Source organism: Sesamum indicum, linkage group LG8 (genome assembly GCF_026168435.1).
Source record: "Sesamum indicum cultivar Baizhima isolate 11 linkage group LG8, ASM2616843v1, whole genome shotgun sequence".
Lineage (NCBI taxonomy): Eukaryota > Viridiplantae > Streptophyta > Magnoliopsida > Lamiales > Pedaliaceae > Sesamum > Sesamum indicum.
The window spans coordinates 1,378,054-1,396,024 of record NC_142664.1 but is presented as its reverse complement, the minus strand read 5'-3'; the positions used below and the strand labels follow the sequence as shown (position 1 = coordinate 1,396,024).

The window sequence follows — 17,971 nt, the reverse complement described above, 5'->3', positions numbered from 1 at the left end:
GAAATAAGATGGATTCATTTGTTTAGTAAAATTTGTGGGGAACTAAATTAGAGGTATTTACACAAAATCAGCCTGTGGATGAACTACATTATAGGAGAACAATAAATTGGTTGGTTCTCTTCTTCTTCCTTTTTCTTTTTCCTTTTGAACTCTTCCTTTCATTTTGTTAATAATTTATTTTTTTAATGTTGGAAACAAAATAAATTTTGATCCAAAGAGAAGATTCAATCAAATGAGTTAACGTAATGGTGATAATTCACTTGTCAATCTTGTATCACATTGTTATTTCGATTATTATATTCTAGAACAAAAACAGTACTTGTGCCCATGGTAAGAAAAAAATAATTATTCATATATTGTAGATGATCAAAATTTAAAATATAGTAAATTAATATATTTTTAAAAGAACTAGTATGGCCCGAGAACATGGCGGAAGCGTTAAATTAAAAAATAATTAAAACGGTTCAAAAGGGGGTTTCCTTTGAAATTCCCGGAGTGCTCGGTGTTTGTGAAAAGTATAATGATAAACATATAAACATGCTAACAAGTGACCAAAGGATGAAATAAAAGTATAGAAACAAAATATGTAACTTTACCTTTTGTTTCTATAGATGAGCAGTAACGTGCGTTGTTTCCCTTTTCGTTTCTTTTCGATTCACTTTAGGATCCAAATTAGAACCCTCTAATTTGTTCACACTACACTAAGGAATAAATATAGTTCTTTTTCTATTGTTAGATAGAACAAAGAACAAGAAGAAAAATAACTCCAAATGAACACTATTATTTGTGCTTTTGGAATATTTTATATTCCAACTTGATCGAATTCAATTTAGAACAAAAATGAGAACGTTTTTGGAGAGAAAAGAGAGCAAATTTCGTGACATAGGTGCTGGTTATACATGATGTGTGTGTAATTTTGTATATTACATACAATTGAATTCAAAATTCAAGAACTATTAAATTTACCTCCAAGACAACCTATATACACACATGTATAAAACCTCCAACCATGATAAAATAATCACTCTATTATGTTCATCATGGTGAGGAGTTTCAATTCCTTTTTAACTTGCTCCAACCTCCCTCAAATGGATTTGGACTTCAAGTATGTACTAGGCTTGATTTAATCAAATTAAATCAAGCCCAACCAAAGTCTATTGGACGATGATTAATTAAATTAAGTTTAGCCCAACAAAGTCCAAATTAAGATTTATTTAATCCAATTAAATGAATCTAAGCCCAAACACTAATTAATTAAGCCAATCAATTAATTAAGCCAAACCTAATAAATTAATCTAATTAATTTAAAGGTATTAAACCCAAAATTAATTAATCTAATTTAATTATTTCTTGAGCCATTCATCAAATTAGATAAATGATCCAATCATTTATATATTCTCCTTGAATTAATTTAATTCAATTAAATTAATTTATTTCTTCTTGAATTAATTCCACCAATTCTATAGTGATTTATGTGTGACTCTTTATATTCACCCTCAGGGAGACTTGGGCAATGTGTCCAACACAAATAATTAATTAAATTTAATTTAATTAATTAGTTTCAATTAATCATTAATGAAAAACGCCTGTTACCATGGGTGGTCGTCTAGCAACGGTCCATGGCACTATAGACTATGTGAATGTTGGCGTGAACATTTAGACTCTCGAGTTTCATACAGGTACATTCCTTCCATCGACCATTCTAGGGTATGGAATTGGGCGTCGGTTCCCATCCTAGACCAGACAACTATGCTGAATACTTGAGATGCATTTACTCTATTGATCGACAATGAAAACCATCGCTATGGCCATAGACTTAGAGAGTCTAAACAATCTCAGAGCGCATAAGAGATATATCCATCATATACTGATAGGGGACGGATTCTATCTTGAAATCCACTGTCCTTAATACATAATACTACTACACTGAACAAGGCTTATAATGACCAATCAAAGACACATTCATCTCTCGCAAGATCTAAGATATAGTCATCATATGCATGCAACTGCCATGATTTCTCAGGTCCAAGGTCTAATACTATACTATCGAAGCCGGGAATTCAAATCATATCGACCAAGCCTCCAAGACATCCATATGACGATCCCCGTGAGTCAGTTCAATCAGCTAACAACCTTGTCAATTAATCCACTAAAATTGCATAGACATCCCATGTCTATCGCCTATGAAACATGACACTCATCCAATGAATGCAATACTTAATGCAAGTCTTTACAGGACTCTCGATGCCCAGTCTCGAGGTCCTCAACTTGGAACGTTTCAGACCAGCCCAAGTTGGTTTCGTAGCTGCCATTCAATGCGCAGCTCATGTAGCACTCCCTACTCGCTATATCTAATTATTACTATTTCATCTTATTTTTAATTAGAACTCATTCTATAAATAATTCCCTTTCAACTCGTAAAATAAATTCTAATTTATCAATATAATATATATCACAAAATATAATATATACCACCAAAAGTTTATATTTACCCTCACTCCTCATGTACATAACCTCAAAGGAAGTAGTACCACAATTTAAAACGCAGACCCCAATAAAAGACCAGAATATTTAACAACCAAACGGCCAAAAACTCCGATTTCAGATGTCACGACTGGCCCACCTAATAAAGACCACGGCACGACTCGAAGTCCGATGTGGCTAGTCAATGACCTATCTTCTGAAAAGTACCTGGCAAGGAATGAGCTGCCTACTCAATAAGTATAGCCAATCAGTCTATATATATACACAGGCAATAATTCACGTACAAGCAGTCACATCGACTAATAGTCATTCTTCATATAGCAACATCAGATATAAGCAGTAATACATACTCACAATTGTAAATCAATCCACGACATGATATTTTACGTTATCATTTATTAGCTAAGAGCCCCACTTACTCTAGTTAGAGTACATTAGTCAATGATTTCGCCAACTATCATCATCTCATCGTCATATCATATACAACATAAGAGATCCGTTGCATGTGATATCCCCACACTCTTTTACTCCAGCTGTGTAGCAATATCAGCACAGGACATCACAACAAACATGGTACCCCCACACCACCCCAGTGTGTAGTTAACAACACAGGATATTCCCCACTGCCCAGAATACCCCGGTACCCTACGGGCCATAGTATCTAGCTTAATTCAGATATTTTTCATATCACATTATCAGTCACATCATCATCAATCACATTTTCATAAACCATTGACTGTGTTCCCAACTAGGTAAGCATTATCTTTTATTTCAATTCACGATCATCATTCTTTTCTTTATAATAATTACTTCCTCAATAATAACTCCCAATTTGATTTCATAAGACAATCAATTATACGATCACGTAATCATACCACTCTCACCTCCAACCATTACAAACACATATGACACATTATAACAATTCCACCGGTATTAGGGTAATCTAACAAATAATCCACAACTAATTATGTAAACAATTGATGGGTGTCGAATCCACCAAAAATAATTCCTACGAACACTTTTGTAGATGTGTGAGTAGGGTCGAATCCACAGAGATTGGTTTTAAATTAATTCCTTCAAAAACGAAAATAATTAGGGGGAGTTTTGATTGGAAGAAGAATAAAACTAAAAGGCTAATAAAATTAGAAGAGATAAATATAAGAGAAGAGTATTCCAGTTAAAGATAGGATCACACTTAATTCCACGGTTGATCATAGATGCAAAGATAACAATTATTCATGATAGATAAATTGGTTATGGCAATTGGTACGACCTAACGACCTCACCTTTCCTTACCTTGTGGATAGTCAAGGAACGTCCGTTGACTAAATCCCTAATCAGTAAACAACCTTGGGAACGTCCTCAAGATTTAATTTACCGACAGCATTAAGAACTAGAAAGGCCCAATTCTAACCAATAAATTCCTACGAGGATTTATTTAAGTTAGATTGTGCATTCCCCACAACATAATCGAAAACTTCTACATAATCAATTATGTTGTGTTACCACTAGTTATCGAACTAAACAAACAATTACGGATTTGAAAGTTCAATTGGCTAGGCAAATATTCTTGACATTAAATCAGATTATTTGTAATAAAAGCACAGAGAACAACAAAAATACCAATATGAATAAAAGTAGAAAGCATAAATTAGATCTCACAACCCGTTGGATTTAAGCGTTCACCAAGTCTTCAACCGGAATGAGAGGTTTAGCTAGACATGCTCAAAGAACGCATGAAAAGCAAAATAATATAAAAACGTAGAGAAATAGAAGAGTTCAAAAGTTGTCTCTTAAAGTGAATTACATCACCTATTTATAATAGCTAGATACCTAGTTCTACTAGGATTAGAAGTAGATTCCTAGTTGAACTAGAAGACTTATAGAGATAAAATTATAATCCTAGTTAAACTCTTCCTTCATCAGAGGTAGTCCAAGCAGTTCCAAACTCTTGCCAGAATTTGAGTTTGAGTCTTGTTTGAATTTCCATTTTGGTGCTTTTCTTCATTTTCCAATTCTTTTGTCCTAATGCTGCAAAATAATATTTAATTAGGAGTATTTGATCACAAAATAGGCTAAAATATTATATGAAATAAGTACAAAATGCGATTCTATCAAATATCCCCCCACTTAACCCTTTGCTCGTCCTCGATGCAAAGAAATAGAGATAAAATAGTTGAAGAAATTCATTCCAAACTTTATGGATCGCAGACGAAAGTAACAAGCAAGAATCTAGTTAAGTGTTCAAAGAATAGTACATCATATGATAAAGACAATTCAACAAGCTTCAAACAAGTTTTCACAAGATGATCTTCATGAAAACAAAGCATGGAAAACAAGTGGACTATGCTCTCATATCTCCCAATCTCTCAAGTATTTTTGGTTGAGTGTTTCGCTCAAATGCTCGCTATGAAAATGCTTCACCATAGGCTTGATTATACACCAAAATCTCCACCACTTATAAATATGCACACACTTGAATCAAGAGGTCTTATATTTTGGTTGTAATGGGGCTTTGGTTTGGGGGTAGGAAGAATAAGGAAAAATGAGGTGAAAATCCAAGGAACTAAATTAGAGCACCAAGTAATAGATGTAGAAATCCAAGCTTTTCAAAATTGATTTATCTCATGCTCTTTCATGTCCCACTTTCCTCGACTTGAACTATGCCTTTCTTTCGAAGAGAGAATTTTCTTTTTCTTCTCCTTTTTTTTTTCTTTTTTTTTTTTTGAAAGTATTTTTTTTTTCTCTCTTTCTTTGTCTATTAAGGCATAGAACAAGATTGTCATGTGACATGTTAGCTCATAAACGTCCTTTACAATAATTGAGATATCCCCCCACTTAATGTCAAAACATATACTTAGAATACATCTTTGTTCTTTGACGCTCTACTAGTCCTTGGAAGGGCCAAACAAGAATAATAAAAAGACGGTAGAGTTTGTTTATACATAGGGTTGCATAACAAGGAATTAAGGCTTATAAGGCTCAAATGGGCTTACTAAGGGGATTTGTATGTAGGTGGTCTTTTTAAGCTAAAGGGGTTTTTATCCTAGTGCCTTTATCATTTTCAAGTGTATGCATAAAGATGTGGCCTCGATATGGTTCAAAGCAAGTTCTAGGAAGACAAAATCATGAAGCATTATCTCTCAAGAAAAGAAAAAATTGTAGATTTTCATGAGTGTATAGGCTCAAAATTCCTCTCTAGGTAGGTTATGTCCACCAATTTTCCACATTCAATTTTCAAATCAAATCACCATTTGCAAAAATAAGTTCTTAACCGTAAGTTGTCAGGAGTCATTAGATGCACATCCTTATCACACATTACCAAATTATTACTTGATTAGCCTAAGTCTTTGATCATAAAGCTAGTGTGAGAACAAGATAAAATAATATTTGCTTCAACAAATATGGAAGGGATAGCAAGCATCAATCAAAATAATTAATCCACCAAGACTCATTTTCTATCAAAACAATCAAAACACCTTCCCCCCACTTAATTCCACATTGTCCCCAATGTGGTAAGCATGCATATCTAGGACGATAAAATAAAAGAAAGGGAGAAAGAGAGCGTCCCTTAGTGATTCGGGAGTAGGTGGTGGAACTGCGGGAGCTCGAGAATTGTGAGACCTTGAATGAGAGGGAGAGTCCCTTGTGGATGCTCATACCTTTTGACCTACAAAAATTGATTGTAGTGGTATCACAACATTCACAAGAAGTTAGATAAGAGAAAAGAAAAATAATAATAATAATTGAGAAAAAGAAAAGGACATGGGTTGCCTCCCAAGAAGTGCCTTTCTTTAGCGTCTTTGGCTAGACGTTGTTGTGCCTCAATTCAAATGAGTTGGACACTCTAAATCCACTTCTTCTATGTAATGCACCCGGTGATGGTGTGGATTTAGGAGAACTTGGCGGTCCATGGATGACTTCTTCCTTGAACTGATTTTGTCATGAAAGACTTTGTTCTTGTAAGTTCTTGGACTCGAGGTGGGGCTTTTGGTAATTGTTGTCTTAAATGCTCCTCCTCCATCGAACACAGCATTTTTTTGCGCCAAAGGATCAATAAAATCAACGAAAAAAATAGAATGCGCATCATTAGAATATTCCATGGCACCACCAATTCTAAAGCTCATAACCTCATTATCAAATTCCATAGAGAGAATTCCAGCATCAACATCAATTTTGGTTTTTGAGGTTTTAAGGAATGGTCTTCCTAGTAAGATGGATGTAGAGTTGGGAGAAATATCCCCCTTCATATCAAGCACATAAAAGTCAGCAGGAAAAACCAATTCATTAACTTGCACAAGAACATCCTCAAGAACTCCTTTGGGGTAAACTACGGAATGATCGGCGAGTTGAAGAACGACCCCCGTTTTTTTCAATGGGCCAACATTCGAAGATTCATAAATGGTAAGAGGCATAATATTGATTGAAGCACCCAAATCACACATTGCTTTTTCTATTCCAATCTTTCCAATTTTACAAGGGATAGAAAACGTACCTGGATCATTGCATTTAGGAGGTAGTTTTCTTTGAAAATTGGCAGATACATTTTCTCCAATACTTACCCTTTCATTATCTCTCAATTTAGATTTGTTGGCGCACAACTCCTTGAGAAACTTTGCATAGCGAGGTATTTGTTTAATTGCATCGAGCAAGGGAATATTTACCTCAACGTTGAGTAATGTTTCAAGGATATCCTTCTCCTCTTCCTCCTCTTTGGACTTGGCAAATCTTTCCGGGAAGGGAGGTTTGGGTATGAACACCTTGGGACTTTCCTCGCTGACTTGGTTGGATTTTTCAATTTCTTTTGGAGGAATTTCCAATGCATCCTCTGTTTTGCCCTGCTGTGCGTGTCCACGCCTAGTGCTATTTTCGAGTTGTAGCTCTTTTTCACTGCACAAGGTAATAGCACTAATATTTTGTTTAGGATTAATAATAGTTTGGGAGGGAAACTTACCTTGAGACTCCAAACGGCTAACGGAGGAGGCCAGTTGGCTCATTTGGGATTTCAAATTTTGTATGCTCAAGCGAGTTTCTTGTTGGAATTGTTGGGTGCTCAAGGCGAGTGTCTTCACGATATCCTCCAAGGGCGTACCATTATTGGGATTGGTTTGAGGTGGTGGTGGTTGTTGGTGTGGACCCCTTTGAAAGTTTTGAGATTGATTGTCATACCTCAAATTTGGGTGTTTACTCCATTCGGGGTTATATGTATTGGAAAATGGATCATATCTCCTTTGTTGTTGCTCGAAAAATCCACCGATGGCGCCAGCATGTTCGGTTGAATCTTCGTGAAGTGTAGGACAAGCGTCGGTGCAATGTCCCGAAGATGTACATATCCCACAAGTCTTGACTTGTTGAATGCCTCCCCCTATAAACTTTTCAACAAGAGAAGTAAGTTTATCTAAACGTTCATCAATAGAAGTACTTACCTCGTTCACCCTTCGTGGGGGGTTGTCGTTTCTACTACCGAATTGTTGATTATTGGCCGCCATGGTTGTGATTAGTCTACGTGCTTCGGTAGGAGTTTTATCATACAAAGCACCTCCACTAGCTGCATCCACCAAGCTTCTGTTTGCCTCGGACAACCCTTCATAAAAATATTGAATTAGAAGATAGTCGGGAATTTGGTGATGAGGGCAACTCTCCACCAATTGCTTGAATCTCCCCCAATATTCATAGAAACTTTCACCGGAGAATTGGCGTATTCCACTTATTTCCTTCCGGATGTTTGTAGTCCTTGAAGCGGGGAAGTAGTTCTCAAGAAATAGTTTCTTGAGCTCGTTCCAATTAACAATAGATCCCGAAGGTAAGGAGTAGAGCCAATCTTTTGCTTTATCTCCCAATGAGAATGGAAAGGCCCTTAACTTGACTTGTTCTTCGGTGACTCCTTGAGGTCTCATACCGGAACACACCACATGAAATTCCTTGAGGTGTTTGTGTGGGTCTTCACCTGCAAGGCCACGAAAAATGGGAAGTAAATGAATTAGGCCAGATTTAAGTTCAAAATCAACATTTAAATTAGGATATTCAATGTAAATTGGTTGTTGATTTAAGTCAAAGGAAGTCATCTCTTTGATTGTTCGTTCTAGATTTTGAGCCATGACTTCGTCTTTAGAGTCGTTAGACGTGGACACGTCTAACTTAGAGTCTGCTGCTGGTTTGGAAGAAGTAGAAGCCTCTTCCTTGTGTTGCTTGGTTTCTTTTCGGAGCCTACGAGCGGTCTTCTCGATCTCTGGGTCAAATTCAAGTTCACCTGTACGAGAAGAGCGTGACATAAAACCAAGTAACAAGAAAAAGAAATTAATTTAAAGACACCAATCCCCGGCAACGGCGCCAAAATTTGATGAGTGTCGAATCCACCAAAAATAATTCCTACGAACACTTTTGTAGATGTGTGAGTAGGGTCGAATCCACAGAGATTGGTTTTAAATTAATTCCTTCAAAAACGAAAATAATTAGGGGGAGTTTTGATTGGAAGAAGAATAAAACTAAAAGGCTAATAAAATTAGAAGAGATAAATATAAGAGAAGAGTATTCCAGTTAAAGATAGGATCACACTTAATTCCACGGTTGATCATAGATGCAAAGATAACAATTATTCATGATAGATAAATTGGTTATGGCAATTGGTACGACCTAACGACCTCACCTTTCCTTACCTTGTGGATAGTCAAGGAACGTCCGTTGACTAAATCCCTAATCAGTAAACAACCTTGGGAACGTCCTCAAGATTTAATTTACCGACAGCATTAAGAACTAGAAAGGCCCAATTCTAACCAATAAATTCCTACGAGGATTTATTTAAGTTAGATTGTGCATTCCCCACAACATAATCGAAAACTTCTACATAATCAATTATGTTGTGTTACCACTAGTTATCGAACTAAACAAACAATTACGGATTTGAAAGTTCAATTGGCTAGGCAAATATTCTTGACATTAAATCAGATTATTTGTAATAAAAGCACAGAGAACAACACAAATACCAATATGAATAAAAGTAGAAAGCATAAATTAGATCTCACAACCCGTTGGATTTAAGCGTTCACCAAGTCTTCAACCGGAATGAGAGGTTTAGCTAGACATGCTCAAAGAACGCATGAAAAGCAAAATAATATAAAAACGTAGAGAAATAGAAGAGTTCAAAAGTTGTCTCTTAAAGTGAATTACATCACCTATTTATAATAGCTAGATACCTAGTTCTACTAGGATTAGAAGTAGATTCCTAGTTGAACTAGAAGACTTATAGAGATAAAATTATAATCCTAGTTAAACTCTTCCTTCATCAGAGGTAGTCCAAGCAGTTCCAAACTCTTGCCAGAATTTGAGTTTGAGTCTTGTTTGAATTTCCATTTTGGTGCTTTTCTTCATTTTCCAATTCTTTTGTCCTAATGCTGCAAAATAATATTTAATTAGGAGTATTTGATCACAAAATAGGCTAAAATATTATATGAAATAAGTACAAAATGCGATTCTATCAACAATCAATATACGAAAGCCACGCATAATAATATAAAGCCAAGTCCATGATTGCATCCAAGTAACCAATATATTTAATATATACAATACTACACACCCATACACACACACACATATATATATATATATCCAATTAACTATACTTACCTTAAATTCCAAAATATTTCGGTTTCACGAGGGACTGCTCAACTCTCTACTTTGTTCTCACGTCTTATAATAGAATATTATACGTATAATCAATATATATATATATATATAGAATATCATAAACTCTAAATAAAATATTATATAATGTTCCTATATTTTTCATCAATCTTTTAGTATTCCACTTATATTAAAGTCCAAACCCTTGTTCCATTTTCTATGAAATAACTACATTTTCCAAGCTACTCAAACATATATTTAATTTATCAACTAATTCATAAGAATTCATTTAATCAAACACCTTATATATTTATAACTATCGTTTTAATAACATCCGTAAATTATATTACCATTAAAACCTCGTTTTCTCCCTTTAATAACACAATATTTCTTAAATATAATTTTTTGAGATATTTCTATGAATTTTCTACCAATTTATCATTGCTATATAATTTAATTAAGCAATAATATATAGAATTACATATTTGTTTAATCATTCCGATGGAATTATGTAAATTAGCTATAGTAATAATTAAATCTAAGAATTCTAATAATTTAATTAACCAACTATATTATTTTTATAGCAAATGTGATATTTATTTCGACACTAATTTAAATAGTCAAAATCATAAAATACTCTGATTAAATAGTTCACCACTCAATGTAAACTATATTTAATAAAAGAGCTAATTAAATAATATAATTATATAAATTAAAATAATAAAACCCGTACCTCTGTGTTGGACAATGTGTGTGTGCGTCGGTGTGTGTTTATGTAAAATGTGTGTTTTAAAATGAAAATGGGTGAAAAGAGAGGCTCCACCACCTCCACTTCAAATTCTCTCTCTCCTCACTCATTAGATATCTCTCTCTCTCTCTATATATATATTATCATTATTATTATTTTATATATTTAATTAAATTTTTTTTAAAATACCAACCACGTCCTTTTAAATTTCTTAATTAATATAGTTTACTTTCAAATATTATAACGAACTCCAATTTAATCCGTTCAAATTTTATTATATCCCAAATTCAATCTATAATTATTTACTAATTAAATTTAAATTTCTATTGAGTACCAATTAGTTTTTCCATTATGTGAAAAGTTCTACGAACGTCACAGCCCAACTACATGGGTTATTCAATTGGTCTGTGAGTATTTATTGTGACGTTAAAACACCGTTCAACATAAATAGTAAGCACAACAAACACATGGTGTCACAGATGAGTGCTTACTATATTTATCAAGTTAATATCACATTCATAAAGATTGCTTAATAGTTCTCAAAATCGCCAATTCAATTGGCATTTTGGTCACTAGTTCTAACAATCTCCCATTTGAACTAAAGCCAATCGCCCATATCCATTAGACCTATCTGAATAAGCAATCTACAATACCAGTCGATCTTACGGGTCTATCATATTTTCTGCCGAAATGACGTGGTCCAACCACATGTCACCTCTTCCTACTATCGCTAAGAATATTCCTTTTGCTTGTACCATTGCCTAGTTGTTGTCCTTCAGGTAACTACTGGTTCTGCCGTGCTAGGCTCCACATTCAACTGTTGTATGTGGATTTTCATCCAAAACACTTTTTGAACAACTGTTAAAGTCACTATACATTTGACTTCCATGGTGAAAACCATGTTGGCATTCGCTTGAAACCATTCCAAGCCACCACATCACCATTAAGCCTTAATGTACATTCAAATTGAGACTAGTCACCATTCACATATAACTGGAAGCTAGTATTGCTATAGCATTTTAAAATTAATTCTCCATTGAATTACATCAAGAACACTTCTTTAATCCTTGTTCAGGTACTAAAGAGTAATCTTGACTGTTATGCAGTGCCTTCTCGATACACTCCCTATATCCATTGTTGTGCTCAAAGCATACACAACATTCGACCTAGTGCATCGGACTACATACCCATGTTGTCACCGACAAAAAGATATAGGGGATGTCAAACATCTTTCTAAGCTCCTCACCAGTCCATGAAGTCGAGTCTTGTACGGCTTAACCCTATGATAAGGGAAGGAATCCAATTCCTTCATGAAGAATTGCGTGAATAATATTTGTGCTTCAGTGTCTCCCAACATCTTCATATCATTCCAAATGAGTAAGACGTTCGCACCTAAAACACTAGGAACACAACTAAGCTCCTGCTGACCTTTTAACCCATTCTCGACCTGAGTCATACCCTGCATGACCTTGTCTAGACGAATATTCCATATACAGGAAGTTTCAAATTTAGCTTCTACTCCATATCGAATCTCATAGCTACAAGCCTTTCATCTAACCCGTTGTTCTATATCGCTTCTCGTTATGTCTTTGGATCATAATTCAATTGGTTGGTCGGACTCAGAAATTTGTATCTATTAGATAACTTAGGTGTTCTAGTCATCCCTCAGGAAGCTGGAATATAATGAGTTAGTGGAAGAATTCGATTACAAATGATATTTTCTATATTTGACTGAGGTGTCTCTCCACTTGATTCGTCAACGAGCAACTCCTTACGTCAATTATCCAATGAAATTCAATTTCTCTTAGGATAACAAATGAACCTGTACAAACGTAGTTTGCCTCCCCCTAGTCTTTTATATATGTAGGATCATCCCATATTACTAAAGTACATTGTGGAAACAGGCTTGCCATGCCACATAGGCTAAGGTAGTTCAGTGAAAGATCAATCGAACCAAGTCTAACAAGGTTCGACCCTTCCTCATTAGAGACACTGTTCAATTGTGGCATTCCAAAGAAGAACTCCACTGAGTGAGAATTCCATTCTCGTCAGATACTTCAAGAACCCTCACTAAATACACACTCGGAGGATTTAATTTTCCAACCAGTTTGGTTCTCCACTTCAAGTCTAATTCTCCGAACCTTCCAAAGGTCCTTAGATTTGTGAACCCCTTTATGGCTTTGTGTATTTAATGACTCATAGATATCTAATTCGATCTAATCCAATAGACCATTGGCAAGCACAATTTTTCCTACAAAGTGCTTCTCGGTCCTCATCTTGCTTAGGTAGGACTTGCAAGCTTGTAGACTCAACTAGTCTATTTCTAGATTCGTTGAATTCACCTACTTCCTTATCGTAACTAGAGAAATGTGACTTACCTTCACATGCTAGATCTGTGAGTTTATCTTGATTATGCATTTTACCATTTGTTTTGACATTCATAATCAATTATGAGATAGTGCTAAAATAATTACATAAAAAACATAGCAGACAAGAGTAACCATTCTTTGTCAAATGAATAACCATCATTGATCAAATCATACAATCCAAATTGTCCAACAATGAAAGAACATAATTTGATCATGCTAGGTTACATAATTATATCCCATCAGCTTTATCATAACATGATCACTAATAGCTAAGACTATCTAGTCCTTTAGCCACAGAAGCAACAACCCTGCCATTGCTAAGTTTCAGGACCATTTGTCTCAGTCTTTTACTCGTTTTCATCACCTGCAAACCATTTGCAGATTTGAACTTTACAGCTGGTATCCAATACCCAAGAAGTGTAGTAGTAGTCATGTTAAGGCTCAATAACAAATTATACCTTGATTATAGAGGACTTTGGGACACTACCTCTTCTATTGAAATCCATAACTACCGCACCGCCTTCTTCTTCCCTTTGCCCATGCCCAACTGGGCAATAGGAGCGCTCTGAGCGCTTGCAATGGCTGATTCTGTCTTACCATTCTTCCTCCTCCAGCGTCCGGCTCCTTTGCCTTTCGCTTCTATAGTTGAAGCTTCCCTTACCAATATCGATGGTACAGACTTTTCAATTGTTGCCTCCTACTGGATCAACATGCTTATCAACTGATGAAGGTCTTTGTCAAGTCCATTCATGTTATAGTTCACGATAAACAGGTCAAAGGATGGAGAAAGAGATTGAAGGATCACATCAATGTACATCTCCTTTTCAAGATCCGCCTTGAGGTCCTTGAGCATCTCCACAGAGGATAGTGTCTTAACCCCATGCTCCTATATAGAAGACCCTTCAATCATCTTGGTACCGAAAAATACTTTTGTCACAGCATATCTAATATGCCAATTTAGAACTGCATAAACCTGGCTCATGCAGAGCATTATCGATTGGGCATCATCATGCCTATCGTACTATTTTTGGGTGTCAGTGGTCATTGATGCCAGTTCGATACTGCTAACCTTCTAGTTGTCCTCATGGCACTTCTTGAACGTCAAACATTCTTCACATGTGGACCCTTCCAATAAGGCCCGAGGAAGAAACCTATTCAGAACATAGGTCTGGTTCTCAAAATCTAGGACAATCCTAAGATTTTGCAGCTAATCATTTTAGTTTATTTCATTAAATTTATTAGTCTCAAAAATTGCAATGAGTGGATTCTTAGACATCTACATAAAATGTATACAAAAATTTAGTAGATTATTATAATATTAAATATCAAGTTTAAGACTTGGTATTCAATCATTAACAAGTACCACTATTTCTTCAAAAAGCCCACCACTCTCAAGTGGGGTTTTCAAAAAATCATTTTCTAGTGGGCTTGGAGTCCACAAACGCAATTCTCCATGCCCCACTTTTATGATTCACATGAAAAAGGCTTTATGGGAAAAAACCTCTACCATTCTCATCCAATTAGATCCCCAAGTTATTTTGCCGGCCTCGTTACGTGATCTCAAGGATTTCAAGCGAATCACGCTACTTAGCATTAAGCCTGACCCATCAATCAAACGAATATCTCAACTGCCGCCTCCTACGACTCGTGAGACAGAAAAATAGGAGTATATTCCATTCGTTCACAACAATAGTGTAGCTTTCTTTTATTCCAAACGTGCCACGACTCGTGAGACCACGAATGGGTGAAAGTAGCATCCACATCACATTATTGTAGATGGAAGGCTTGGATTTAATCAAACCATTTTGAATTTTAATCCATTATAGGCCTAATATTTAACTTGGACCATCCAAATGAGAGTTAAGCTTGTTGTAACCGAGACCTCATCATTAGAAGATTTTGCATGCATCAGTTTTAATCATTGAGTATAAACAGATGCATTCCGAACACATCATACTCCAACACCACATGCAAAAACAAGCCTAACATGCCCCTGTTGGATAATCACAAGCCCAATCCTAAGTGACCCACTTAGCCCGTATTGAGTCTATGGTCAATCTAGGGTGTGGCTCTAACTATTACTAAATAGTAACCCATTATCATTCTAATGGGCCTTCCTCTTTGTTCTTCTTCCGTCTTGAGCTCCATCCAACATGCCTAGGCCTTCCTCTCCTTGGAAGCTTACATTTATTCAAAATAAATGAACCTCACAATACTAACTACACTCGTTACAACTGAAATTGGAAACTCAATCAAAAGTTGGGGGGGAGTAGAAAAGGAGGGAGAAAGCAATTCTTATTATTTTAAGACTAAAAACGAAAGAAGGAATTAAAACTAAGAGGCACGTATGCCTCACCAACATAAAATTAAACCATGCATTCGGCCAATGAGCTTTGTGGTCATCCCTATTGTTTATCCAATAAATAATAATTAACAGATTTGTACAAAATATAAACATGTTAAACAACTAAATACAATCCATGTATTTAACAATTCATACCAAATATCAAATACCAAAAAAACATAATTAAATACCAAAAATAACATACTAATAATGCAATTAAAAAAAAAGGATATCAACCATACATCCAATGTACAAATTCTTTTGTTTGTTTGGAAACAATTTTTAAATTAATTTAAGGCACAATTTAATTTTAGAAAAATCCAATTTAGCTCAAATTAAAATTAGCCAAAATTAATAATTTCAGAAAAAATACAGAAATCAGAAAAATCTAATTTTTTGAAAAAAAGGACACAAAACGGCCCAACCGTTCGCAATAGCAAACGGCCGGCTACTGCGCGCTGCTGACCAGTGACCGACCGGCAGGGCAGCAATGGCTGTACTGCTCCATTTTTTAATTAATCTTCTTTTTTTAATTTCTACAATTAAAATCTGAAATAAAATCTTGCATTTACAGAAAATTCAATTTTCAAAAAATGCATAGATATCCATAATTTAAAAGTAAAATTAATATACATTTTCTAAAGACATAATCATGCTTCAAATCCATAAAACATACTTTTCAAAAGCAAATTAAACACGTTGTTCATGCTCAACATGTTAATCCTAAAGCCACAACACCGAACCTGGCTCTAATACAACTGAAAGAATCGGTACGGCCCGGGAACACAACGAAAGCATGAAATTAAAAATAAAATAATTAAAATAGTTCAAAGGGGTGTTCCCATTCAAATTTTCGAGCGTTCGGTGTCTGTCAAAAGCATAATGATAAACATATAAACATGTTGGACAAAACATGTAACTTTACCTTTTGTTTCTATAGATAAGCAGCAACGTACATTGTTTCCTTTTTCGTTCCTCTTTCATTCACTCTAGGATCCAAATTAGAACTCCTCTAATTTGTCTACACCACACTAAGAAATATATATAGTTCTTTTTCTATTGCTAGATAGAACAAGAATAAGAAGAAAAAAAACTCCAAATTAACACCATTGTTTAGTGCTTTTGGAATGTTTTATGTTCTAACTTGAATCCAATTCAATGTAACATAAAGGAGAACATTTTTGGAGAGAAAATAGAGCAAATTTCTTGGCTTAGGTGCTGGTTATACATGATATGTGTGTAGTTTTGTATATTACATACAATTGAATTCAAAATTCAATAACTACCAAGTTTGCCTCCGAGGCAACCTATACACACACATGCATATAACCTCCAACCATGATGAAATAACCAGTACATTATGTTCATCATGGTGAGGAGTTTCAACTCCGTCTTAACTTGCTCCAACCTCCCTCAAATAGGCTTGGACTTCAAGTATGCACTGAGCATGATTTAATCAAATTAAATCAAGCCCAATCAAAGTCCATTGGATGATAATTGATTAAATTAATTTTAGCCGAACAAAGTCCAAAGATTCATTTAATCTAATTAAATGAATCTAAGCCTAAAATTAATTAATTGATTCAATCAATTAATTAATCTAATTAATTTAAAGATGTTAAGTCTAAAATTAATTAATCTAATTAATTAGTTCTTGAGCCATTCAAAAAATTAAGTAAACTGATCCAGTGATTTATATATTCTTCTTGAATTAATTTAATCAAATTAAATTAATTCATTTCATCTCGAATTAATTCCAAAATTCCACCAATTCCATAGTGATTTGTGTGTGACTCTTTAGGTTCACCTTCAGCTAGACTTGGGCATTATGTCCAACACAAATAATTAATTAAATTAAATTAAACTAATTATTTCTAATTAATCATTAATTAGAAAAGCCCGTTGCCATAGGTGGTCGTCTAGCAATGGAGCATGGCACTAGAGATAAGGTAAATGTTGGCGTGAATATTTAGGTTCTTGAGTTTCATACAGGTACGGTCTTTCCGTCGACCATCTCCCGACCTTGTCTAGAGAATAGAGTTGGGCGTCGGTTCCCATCATAGACCAGGCACTATGTTGAATACCTTAGATACATTTACTTTATTGATCGACAAAGAAAACTATTTCCTATTCGACTAATCGCTATGGCTATAAACTTAGAGTGTCGAAATAATCTCAAAGCGCATAAGAGATATATCCATCATATACTGATAGGGGATGGATTGTATCTTGAAATCCACCCCATTAATACATAATCCATAATGATCACATCAAAAACAGAATCATCTCTCGCCAGATCCAAAATATAGCCATCATATGGAGCTGAGAATTCAAGTCATATCGATCAAGTCTTCAGGATTTCTATATGACGATCCCGCGAGTCAGTTCTATCAGCTAATGACCTTG

The 17,971-nt window shown here is 35.0% G+C and overlaps 1 protein-coding gene across 1 annotated transcript; it reads right to left on the bottom strand.

Moving 5' to 3' along the window:
• Positions 1 to 4,604: 4,604 nt before the first annotated feature.
• On the bottom strand, positions 4,605 to 8,905 carry LOC148787082 (uncharacterized). The gene has a single exon (XM_088883164.1). The coding sequence runs from the start codon at positions 8,754 to 8,756 to the stop codon at positions 6,309 to 6,311; it is 2,448 nt and encodes an 815-aa protein (XP_088739290.1). The 5' UTR covers positions 8,757 to 8,905; the 3' UTR covers positions 4,605 to 6,308.
• Between the last annotated feature and the right edge of the window lie 9,066 nt (positions 8,906 to 17,971).

Bases quoted from the DNA above. Each gene is read 5' to 3' on its own strand.
- LOC148787082 (XM_088883164.1), bottom strand. From the start codon at position 8,756: ATGTCACGCTCTTCTCGTACAGGTGAACTTGAATTTGACCCAGAGATC.